Source organism: Spinacia oleracea, chromosome 4 (genome assembly GCF_020520425.1).
Source record: "Spinacia oleracea cultivar Varoflay chromosome 4, BTI_SOV_V1, whole genome shotgun sequence".
Taxonomy (NCBI): domain Eukaryota; kingdom Viridiplantae; phylum Streptophyta; class Magnoliopsida; order Caryophyllales; family Amaranthaceae; genus Spinacia; species Spinacia oleracea.
The window spans coordinates 374,781-386,951 of NC_079490.1; the positions used below are offsets into that span (position 1 = coordinate 374,781).

A 12,171-nucleotide genomic window follows, 5' to 3' on the forward strand; every position below is an offset into this window, starting at 1 on the left:
GATAGTTAGCTAGCTAGGGTGTTATATTCCACGAAAAAAGAATAAGATCTACTGCATATTATTTGATGTCAGTACTCCATACCACTTGTACGTACAATACTCCGTATAACTAACTACTCCCTCCGTCCCGGAATACTCGACCCGGTTTGACCGGCACAGAGTTTAAGAGACTTGAATGGACTTATTTAATTTAATAGGTAGTAGTTGATAGTGGGGTATTATTTTAATGTAGTTAGTGGGAAATGTGTAAAGGAGTGGGGTTAGGGAAGAGTAGGGGTTGAATTTTTAATTATTTTTTGTATGGAGTAGGGGGTAGGTGGGTTAATAGGGGTGGAGTGAGAAATAATATAATATTGTTAGAATATTTCCATTTTTAGAAACAGGTCAAGTATTAAGGGACGGCCCGATAAAAAAAACAGGTCAAGTATTCCGGAACAGAGGGAGTACGTACCAAGCTCAAAGGAGATGAACTAACTAATTATACGTACGGGGTCAGACAAAATTATGAAGATACAGTAAGTCCTGTTTGGCTAATTTGGGTTTAAATGTTTAATGCATGCATGGAATTTAACTCAAGTACATTGTATGATGTTCATACTTTATATATGCTTTTAGATTTTGACACTTGTACTTAATCTTTTGGTTCCCATCATACATAACATAACCCACAGCATATACCAAATTAAGAATAACATCATTTAATTTCTACAATTGTGTTCTGATTGATCATGATCTTTTTAGATTTCAGAATCTTCACTTCCAATGTAATCCCGATTAATAAATTAATTAGATCGATCTATCCCAATCATAAGATCGACGTTGCACCACTTTTTTTAATTAGATTAACTTATTATTAATTACTTGTAGCTCCTTCATTAATTACGATTTATTGGATAACCACACACAAATTTTAAATAACTATTTGTGTGAAGATATATATATTCGATCGGAATCCCATTAGACAGGTGAGGGGGGGGGGGGGTATGATTGATCAAATTAGACCAGATCATGGGATAATAAGGTCCTACAAAATTGCAAAGAAGAGTAATAAAAATGCTACCAAATGAATGTTTACACATATTTAATCCTTTCAAACAATATGCATGGGTGATAAATACATAGTATATAATACATAATATTGACATTTCAAAGTTATATGGCTTCATAAGAGTTTTGAAGAAGTTGGGTTAACATTTTTTGTGCTTAAATAAAAAGTTAAATTAGTTCTTTTAGGGATTATTTTAATAAGTAAAAAAGTAGAATATTCCAATCCTAACTGATCTTGCACAATCTTTACCAATCATGTTTCGATCTTGACCGATCCACGTAGATGAAGTTATATGAAGTAAGAGACACGTACGTACAATTATGATTAATCACACAATGAGCTTGGCTTAATTTACAAAAGAGCCAATAGTTGGGTGAGAATTCTAACAACCAATAACACATATACTAAACCTATAGCTAATTAAACCATAAGATAATAATGAACATAGTGGAAAATAACCTAATTAGTTAGGAAGAGCCAATAAGAAGCACGCATTTGGCACGTGGATATATAAAAGAAGCAAAAAGGCAGCTAATTTAGATTGTCAAAATAAGCAAATAAAGAAAAGGTTGATCGAAAGTCAAACCGTAGTGTACGAAAATCGTCCCTACCTCATGAGTCATGAGTCATGAGTCCAATAATGAGATGAAATCATAATCCAAGCTGTACGTATTAATTTGAGGAGTAACCATAAATAATCATTAATGATTTAATGGGGTAATAATAATTGAGTTCGAAAAAAATCAAAGAAAATCAGACAAAACTCTGTCAACCACAGCTGTCATCTCTCAGATCTCCATGCACTTAAATGCATACGACGATGAGCAGTAGCGGTTTCAGAATTTTGAGATAGTGGGATCACTATTTAAAAATTGATGAAACTTTAACTAAAATTATTTATTTATTTTTCAAAAATTGAAATTTTAACTATAAAAAAAAAAAAAATATTCAAGTGGGGTCAAGGACCCCACTGAGGGCACCGTGACTCCGCCACTGACGATGAGGACGACGTAATCCTATAAGCTTGATTAGCTTGGGTTTAATTAAGCTATTAATTCAATATTATAGTATGATTAGTTAAGTAATTTGGATTAATGATGGGGACCATGAGAGTACATTGTTGCCGTACAGTTGCATTGTTTGGTTCGATGTTCGCCACGTTTCTTGGTACAATTCACCCACGTTCCACTTCTTGACTATGAGTACGTACTTCCTACAATCATCTGATTCCTACCTAGTTTTCATATTTAAATGTACTTTGGCTTAGCAAGATAACATACTACTATCGTTACTGGCTAGTAGTTGGAGATATTAAAGATTGGGTGATGATAAAGGTCGCAAGTTGCGACAACATTTAGTTGTCGCAATCTTACGTGTCGCAGTTTAATTGGTACATATAGGCGTCACGTAGGCTATGCGTCATCAGAATATTTTTACTATCAATTCAATATTTTTACTATAAAAACATATAAATAAGGTAATCAATGTAAAGAAGGAAACAAATTAGAATATTAAGATTTTCCTACCTTTTTTTGAAAGGTATATAATAGATTATATAAGTTAAATATTTTAGTTTCCAATTTAAATCATGACACATAAGCATGCCATGTCATCATTGTGACACGGCTTAAAGGTCGCATGTTGCGACCTTTATCATTTTCGTTAAAGATTTTATGAGTAGTGACAAATAAAATGACATATAATCAATATAGTACGTACAAATATAGTTTTGGTTTGTTAGAGCTTTTTTTTACCATTTTAAAATATCTCAAACCAATAAAAAAACTTACAGCACGAATAAGTATGTAAACGTCAAATTAACAAGGTCACAAAAATAAGGTCATTTACAACATTGCATGTGTTTCAATTCACAATTAATGATACGTTATTATTGTTTGATATAAGTAGTTTGATAACTTATAATGGTTGTTATTGTTTTGGACCGGCCAGTAACCACAATAATATATACGACCCTTTGAAACCTAATCAAGCTCGTATATAATAAAAAAATATTCTCCCTCTTCATTGAGTTCGAGTAAAATAGAGTAATATATTTTCAACAATATAGAAAAATAGGGTAACTTTAGATCTTAAACAACACTTTTTTTTTCTTTTGAGGGAAAAATAGGATTAGTGCATTAATTAAGGGACAATTTGTCCATTGTTACATCTTAAACAATACTTCAAAAACAATGAATATCATATTTTACAAATTATACAAGATTAAAAAAAATTAGCAATACCGCATATTTATCCATGTTATAAGGAAATAGCTAGGCTAACTTAAGATCACGTTATGGAAAAGAGTAAGACGATCGAAGACGGTATCGCGTTCCCACAATATAGCAAATTTTAAGTACGTAAATGAATAATTAATAATTAATTAATGAAGAGCGTCGTTAAATAAAAACAGCGCGTCTTCTGTGAGACCTGTCACACCATCAACTTGATGGTGTGACGAGCGCGAAACCAATAGCGTACCTCCCCTAAAACTATATAAAAAAAAGTAACAGATCTAAACTATAGAAATAACATACCTAAACTAAAAAAGTACCTCCTCTAAATTTTTATTTTTTTATTTAAAAAAAAAAAGAAAAAAAGTAACATGTCTAAACTATAGAAATAATATACCTAAACTAAAAATGTACCTCCCCTAAAACTATTCCGTACAAAAAAAAGTAACATGTCTAAACTATAGAAGTAACATACCTAAACTAAAAAAGTACCTCATCTAAAATTATATAAAAAAAAGTAACATGTCTAAACTAAAAAAAATACCTTCCCTGAAATTATTAAAAAAAAGTAACATGTCTAAACTATAGAAGTAACATACCTAAACTAAGAAGGTATCTCCCCTAAAACTACTCCGTATAAAAAAAGTAACATGTATAAACTATAGAAGTAACGTAGCTAAACTAAAAAAAGTACTTCGTCTAAATTTTTTTTTTTAAAAAGTAACATGTCTAAACAATAGAAGTAACATACCTAAACTAATAATGTATCTCCCCTAAAACTACTCCGTATAAAAAAAAGTAACATGTATAAACTATAGAAGTAACATACCTAAACTAAAAAAAGCACCTCCTCTAAAATTATTAAAAAAAAGTAACATGTCTAAACTATAGAAGTAATATACCTAAATTCGCAAGTATGAACTAGTCTCACCATCAGTTGATGGTGATGACAGTCTCATATAAGAATTTGGGAAATAAAAAGGTCAAAGCATGTTTTAAGGGATGAAAGAGTACTCGATCGTAGTACTTAGTTGTACGTCGTCGTCCTTGTTGTGTTTGTCAGACTATTATTTGCAAATACCATTCCGTAGTTGCATCTAATTAATTGTTGTGCGACCCAACTAGGGAGCACCCCACGCCCTTTTCTATTTTTTAATTTATTTAAGTACCTTCATTATCTCTAACACCATTATTTATTGACCTCATTATTCAGACCTTATTATCATCATTAATTCATTACATTACAATACACTCTACTAATTTATGATCTACTTGGCCAATTTGGGTACGGTTATAACATACTCCCTCCGTTCCGGAATACTTGACCTGTTTTCCTTATCGGGCCGTCCCTTAATACTTGACCTGTTTCTAAAAATGGAAATATTCTAACAATATCATATTATTTCTCACTCCACCCCTATTAACCCACCTACCCCCTACTCCATACAAAAAATAATTAAAAATTCAACCCCTACTCTCCCCCAACCCTACCCCTTTACACATTTCCCACTAACTACAATAAAATAATACCCCACTATCAACTACTACCTATTAAATTAAATAAGTCAATTCAAGTTCCTTAAACTCTGTGCCGGTCAAACCGGGTCGAGTATTCCGGGACGGAGGAAGTAATTATGAATAGTATTTTTCAATTGTTCTTGCAATTATGTTACAAGAGGTCTTTCATAAATTAAGGGTTGCTTATGTAATCCAATGCTACATACAATGTACTTCATGTTCATAACGTATATTTCCTCCAATTTTTAATACTCGCAACGTTTGTGTATTATACACTATTTACATACTCTATTTTGACTAATGTTGGTGATTTATATGTAAGATCAAACATAATCATGTAGGATATTGTTAGATTCATATAAATTTGTATTTCAATTTTCAAAATATAACTTTTATAATTTTTGCTTAAAGAGAATTAAAGATAATAACGATTAAAGTTTTACATAGGCATGCATGAAAGTTACCAACGTTGCAAGTATTAAAAATCGGAGAAAATAACATGCAACACACTGTTTTCATTGTATTGACCGCTAGCTAATATCGATCTTCGTCTAATGTAGAGAATTGTACTTTTCAGCCTCGAGTTTGGGGGTTCATTCTCACTGCGTGAACTTTTGAAGAAGAAATCCAATAACTTTGCCTTCTGAAGTGGTTCAAGGCTTTGACATTGTCTGTTCACAACCAAATAGTCTTCTTTCTACTTAATCAAAACTTGAAATTGTAAGTATTCTCAGTTCTCCAAAAGTGTCTAGTCTGTTAATATGTGCTACACCCAATTACAAACGCCACTCCACTACTTGACTCGATCATGAAAATCACCCACAAATCAACCCCAACAACACTTAAATCTACAAAATTAAACTACTCACACTCAACATAACAAGAAGTACACACTTAATTAAATCAAGTTTGGATCTCGACTAATTAAGTATATCTAGAGTAACCACTTAATTATTCCTATTATTAAAACGCCCACATTTTGGTGTTAGCACCCGATTCATCCTCAGGGCTAATCCAGATTTGGGGCGAGTTCTGGGCGGATTAGTTTCACTTCCCACTCAATTATTGTTGCGGGGGATCGAACACATGGTCCTCCCTATCAAGTTCAGCCCCCAATCACAACTGAACCAACAGACAATTGATATTAAAATGACCACATTAGTCAGCAAATTAATAAAATTACGGGAAAGAAGTTACTCAAGCTTAAATATAAAGTATAAAGTACCATATTTTAGATAAAATAGCATGGAATAGTAAATTTACAAATTTATGGTACCAAACTTACCAAAAAAAACAAAAATTTAGAAATGTAAAAGTCCAAAAGATCAAACCGTGGGGTGGGCTAATAGCCACAACCCGAACAAAGGAGAGAGACGTACTAATTTCCGTCATTTGTTATCCATAGAGTTTTCGGAGCAATTGAACCAATCAAATGAATTATCCAAATCTCTCTCTCCTCCTCCTTCACCGCACTTCCATCTCACTGTAAAACCCTTCTTCAGTTCCCCAGCTCAATCCCACATAACCATGGTAATTACCTTCTCTTCATCTCCGCCAATACCCTCTTTCTGTTCCATCAAAACCACAACTTCATCAACTCTTCTCGGGTCATACCCTAAATCAATCCAACCCAGAACCCGATCAACCTTTCTCCAACCCATAAAAAGAAGATTAAACTTAAAGAAGAACAATAGTATTTGTTTAGAAAGAGAATCATCAAGGGATTACCGGTGTTCTTTTGCTGGGTTTGATTTAGAAGGTCCTCAATCTGTAATTGAAGCAGTTGCTGTACTTACAGCAATCATCGTAGTCCATGAAAGTGGTCATTTCCTTGCTGCTTCTCTTCAGGGAATTCATGTAAGTAAATTTGCAATTGGGTTTGGTCCAATTTTAGCTAAATTGAATGCAAATAATGTAGAGTATTCTCTTAGAGCTTTCCCACTTGGGGGTTTTGTGGGGTTTCCTGATAATGATCCAGACAGTGATATTCCTGTTGATGATGTCAATTTACTCAAGAACAGACCTGTGTTTGATAGAATCATAGTTGTTTCTGCTGGTGTAATTGCCAATGTAATATTTGCTTTCATCATAATTTTTGTACAAATTGTTTCTGTTGGTTTGCCTGTACAAGAAGCCTTTCCTGGGGTGCTTGTTCCTGATGTACGCCCTTTTTCGGCAGCATCACGAGACGGATTACTTCCTGGAGATGTGATTCTATCTGTTAATGGCCTTCAATTATCAAAAACAGGCCCAAAAACAGTATTCGAAGTAGTTGATGTTATTAAAACCAGTCCCAAAAAGAATGTACTGCTACAAATTCACAGGGGAGAAGGTGATCTTCAAGTTAAGGTAACCCCAGATGAGAATTCTGATGGAACTGGTAAAATTGGAGTTCAGTTATCCCCAAATGTCAGTATCAGAAAAGTTAAACCAGATAGTGTTATCCAAGCTTTCAATTACACTGGGAAAGAGTTCTGGGGTTTAACCTATAATGTGGTGGATAGTTTAAAACAGACATTCCAAAACTTTTCGCAATCAGCTGAAAAAGTTTCAGGTCCTGTTGCAATTATCGCAGTTGGTGCAGAAGTAGCAAGATCAAACATTGATGGACTTTACCAATTCGCAGCAGTTTTGAATATAAATCTAGCAGTGATTAATCTGTTACCATTGCCAGCATTAGATGGGGGTACTTTGGCATTGATACTGATAGAAGCAGCTAGAGGTGGGAAGAAGCTCCCTATGGAATTGGAGCAGACGATTATGTCTTCGGGTATTACATTAGTTTTGTTTCTTGGGTTGTATCTTATAATTCGAGACACTCTAAACCTTGATTTTATCAAAGCCATACTGTGATTGAAACTTACTGGTAGTTGAGCCTGTGATTATATGGAAAAGGATGGCGATTTTTCCATGAATTTGTTGATCAAAGTGTCTGAAGATTGGGTATGAGTACATAGAATGAGTGTATAGTAAGCCAATGAAGAGTTAAGGCCATTGAGTATCCCCTGTTCTATTGTTACAATTGAAATCAATGTTTTAACAAGTACTGAATTTATGTTGTACTTGTATTTATTTGTCATACCAATTGTATCGAGCAAATTAGAATACTTTGAAAGTTGATATATATGGCTTGCACAGGATAGGCCATTGGAGACCTCAAAAGTTTTATTTCATACTTGGTATATAGAAACACTTGATATATGCTTGTACTTCGGTTGTTATTGATGTTTTCATTGTCATTCAGAAAGTTTTACTTCATACATACAAGAAAAGAAGAGTAGAATAATTTTTTTTTTTTTGGTGCGAATGGGCCTCGAGGGCAATATAAATTACAAATGGGGGCAGGCAGGGGGATTTGAACCTGAGATCTATTGTACACAGACCCTCAGTCTTAACCACTAAGCCAAGACATCACTGGTAAAGAAGAGTAGAATAGTAGTAGTACACTAATTGGAAGAGCAATTAGAGTGTGAGATGATACTTGTAATAGGAGCTAATTGATTACCAATTTCACAAACAACGGCCCTATGTATTAATTTGTTCTCCTCCTACTTGTTGCGCGTTTTTTTCTTCTTCATTTGTACACAAACCATCAGTCTTAACCACTAGTCCAATATTTCATTGGTAGGAAGCCACCAATATGGTTGCTTCACATTATATTATATTTACAAATGTAAGAACTATAGTATGAGTAGAAGGCTAAGGGAAAGGGGAAGGTGGAGCTCCATTTTTCTCGAAAAAGATAGTAAATGAAAGCACAAGGCTCCTTAATCTTCAATTTGGGATTATGAAATGAGTTTCCTAGTACCTAATAGTAATGGTTTATACAAATAATATAGAGAGTTGACTGTAGTATTAAAAGAGAAAATAGAGATATTGAATTAGAGTCAATAACAAAGATCGATGAGACGAGTAGTTTGGAGATTTGTTTGACCAAACATTTGAAAACAAACCATATTGTTTCCGTATTGCGTAAGAGCTTAATTAGCTGGGAACTACTCGTACCAAACTAGTACTAATTAGTCAACTCCCCTTGCGTACGTGAAACCTGCCTCTTTCGGAGTTTGGCTGTTGGTCATGGTTTCCACACTTGCATGCAACCCTTCCTCGAATACACTACATTTTCTTATTATGATTTATGAAATTGGAGAATATATCATTGTGTCAATTACTACTGCCTCCGTTTCTTATTGATCTTCCAGACATGAATAACATGCACTAAGAAATGGAGGGATTACTACCAACATAAATCAATCCTTGGTTTCTTTCTAATATCGAAAATTACTGCTCCAATGTAATTAAAAGTATCGGTATCTGATGATAGATAAAAACAATAACATCTTCTATATGGGCCGAGTGGGTTAAGGCCCTCAAACAAATAATTTAGTAGTAATTTTTTATTCCGACTCCTTAGTTAAATGGTTAACCTTTGTTAATTGGTTACAAGGTACTCCGTAGGTATTATAGTAAACAGACAGCAATGAAAACAAAGAGTAGGAAGAGGATTCTATTTTGCTACATTTTTAGTTAAAAATAAGAAACACAAAAAGTCAAATGAATTGAACATTGTTTTGTCATGATCATATCGATTATTGAGATATACTTCTATCTAAAGTAGCTAGTAAGCAAAATTTGATCTTATGGTACCAATTTGATAATGGTGTAGGACAATATTTTTAGTAGGGACATTATTAATTGGTGCATGCCATGCATCTCCCCATCAGCGTCACCGTCCGATGCCAAGCCTTTGATTAACGGTCATGATACAACCAGCTCATCGTACTTGCCAACCCCCTCCCTGGGCCCGGCCCATTAGCCACTCTTTAGTGCTCATTATTGTAAAACATAAATAAATAAAGTTAGGAAATTTGGTGAAACACTACCTTTAAGTTTGGTGGTTTTGTGAATTGCTACCTTTTAAAAAGGAAATTATATTTTACTACCTTATAAGTTTGGTTTGTTTGACTAACACTACCATTTGCCATTTTTTGTTAATGTTTTACGTCTTTGTACTCCACTACAACGGTTATTTAGTATGGCAAATGCACAAAATGACAAATGAACAGAGATATTTAAAAGAATAGAAGAAATACACGCCGGAAAAAATTAACGAAAAACGTCAAATGGTAGTGTTAGTCAAACAAACCAAACTTATAAGGTATCAATTCACAAAACCACCAAACTTAAAGGTAGTGTTTCACAAAATTTCCTAAAAGTTAAAAAGTGTTGGGTACCGTAGTAGTCCTACTATGGAAGGAGTACTTCACATTTGATCACATCGATCATGTCAATTTCACACGCGTTGCTATCCTTATACCCACAAAAGAATCTCCATTTGACTTTTTATACTCCATAATATAATGCCTAGTATTTTTAATCAAAATATAACTACTACTAGTATGAGGAAGTAAAAATATATCATCTCACTAAACAATAAAATAGGTTAAAGACAAACGTTAAAGGATAATTTTTTTTTTTATTTTGAAAAATGACATCCGTTTTTGAAAAATTGGCATTTTTTTTTGAAAAATGGCACATGTTTTAATGCTTGTCTTATTCCTATTTTGTCGTTTAGTGGGGTGATATGGGGCACGCCGCCCTCCTACTAGTATAAAATATTCCGTGTATATGCAATGGGATTTTCACCGTATAACCATTTCAATCGTATAATCATTATCGAGCAAAGAAACAATCTCGATTATATGTATCATGCATAAAGTACAACCGATTGCTTATAAAAGAGTTGTCGTACGTATAATCACAAATAATAATCATTTTGACACACAATATAAGAAACAATTTTCCTTGCTATACCCCAAACCGGTGTGCCAAAATTAACATAATTAAAATTTAAGGTGAGTCAAAAGTAGAATAATAGATGCACGAGTAGACATGTGCATGCAAATGCACCGCTACATAGTTTCCATGTTGAAACAAAAAAAACACAAGCTCTCAATTAGAGTAACAACATTATGCAAAGAAACAAAATTAAAGAAATGAAGAGGTCGGCATATATATAAATACTCCCTCCATCCCATAATTATCGTCCCGTTTGATAAAAAATACGGATTTTAAGAAAAGTGGAATATAGTACATGAAAAAGTGGAATAAAGTACAAATGATGATTGAGTTGTATGAAAAAGTGGAATAAAGTACATGTGAGAGAGAATATAATACATAAGAAAGTGGAATATAGTACATAAGTAGAGTTTTCAATACAGAGTACATTTTTAATTAATATATTACATGAAAAAGTGGGGACCTTAGTAGCCAAAATTAGAAACAGAATTATGATTTGGGACGCCAGGACAATAATTTTGAAGCGGAGGGAGTATATAATAGTAAGATAGGACAAGACGTACGTGTAATTTGTAAAATGAATGAATCCCTCGACTCGAGTGATGAAACATGATTTACATGAAGATTGACTATTGAGGCAAAAAGGACGTCGGTTCGTTTATACTCCCTCCGTCCCATAATATAGTGCCTGTTTTCCTAAAATGGTGTCTCTAAATGATGTGCCTATTTCTATTTTAAACCATTAATTTTTACTTTGAAAATTGTACTTTTTGACTTTTATTCAACCCATGTGCTTGATTTTTGTCCTTTTTAGGCCTATTTATTATGTACACACCTTTAATCTATAATTTATCTCTCCATTTTTGCCAACTAACATGTACTTTATCTTGAAAGTACAAATCATTATTGTTTTTATTATCAATGTTATCCTTTACCTTAATAACCGTGATTTTGGTCAAACGGGCACTATATTATGGGACGGAGGGAGTACCTTTTTGGGTGGGTGGGTTGTCAAAGCCCCAAATAGCTGTAAATTATTTAAGCAAGTACGTATGAGATCTAAATTATAACCAAGTGAATATTATTGTTTACTCTCTCCGTCCCGGAATACTTGACTTGTTTTTCTTATCGGGCCGTCCCTTAATACTTGACCTGTTTCTAAAAATGGAAATATTCTAACAATATTATATTATTTCTCACTCCACCCCTATTAACCCACCTACCCCCTACTACATACAAAAAATAATTAAAAATTCAACCTCTACTCTCCCCCAACCCCACCTCTACAACGCCTCCCACTAACTACATTAAAATAATACCCCACTATCAATTACTACCTATTAAATTAAATAAGTCAATTCAAGTCCCTTAAATTCTGTGTCAATCAAACCGGGTCGAGTATTCCGGGACGGAGGGAGTAATGTGTAATGTGTTGCTTTCGACAGAGATAGTAGAACGATATATGAGGCCCCATGCATACTCCTAATTCCTAAAACCCAACTTTATTAAATTACTTAAAGTCAACACCGTGTTTACGAGTATTCACAATATAACATCATCATCATCTCCCAT

The 12,171-nt window shown here is 33.6% G+C and overlaps 1 protein-coding gene across 1 annotated transcript; it reads left to right on the forward strand.

Annotated features, from left to right (window-relative positions):
- The first annotated feature begins 6,154 nt into the window (after positions 1 to 6,154).
- Positions 6,155 to 7,954, forward strand: LOC110790456 (probable membrane metalloprotease ARASP2, chloroplastic). The gene has a single exon (XM_021995243.2). The coding sequence runs from the start codon at positions 6,328 to 6,330 to the stop codon at positions 7,651 to 7,653; it is 1,326 nt and encodes a 441-aa protein (XP_021850935.1). The 5' UTR covers positions 6,155 to 6,327; the 3' UTR covers positions 7,654 to 7,954.
- The last annotated feature ends 4,217 nt before the right edge of the window (positions 7,955 to 12,171 follow it).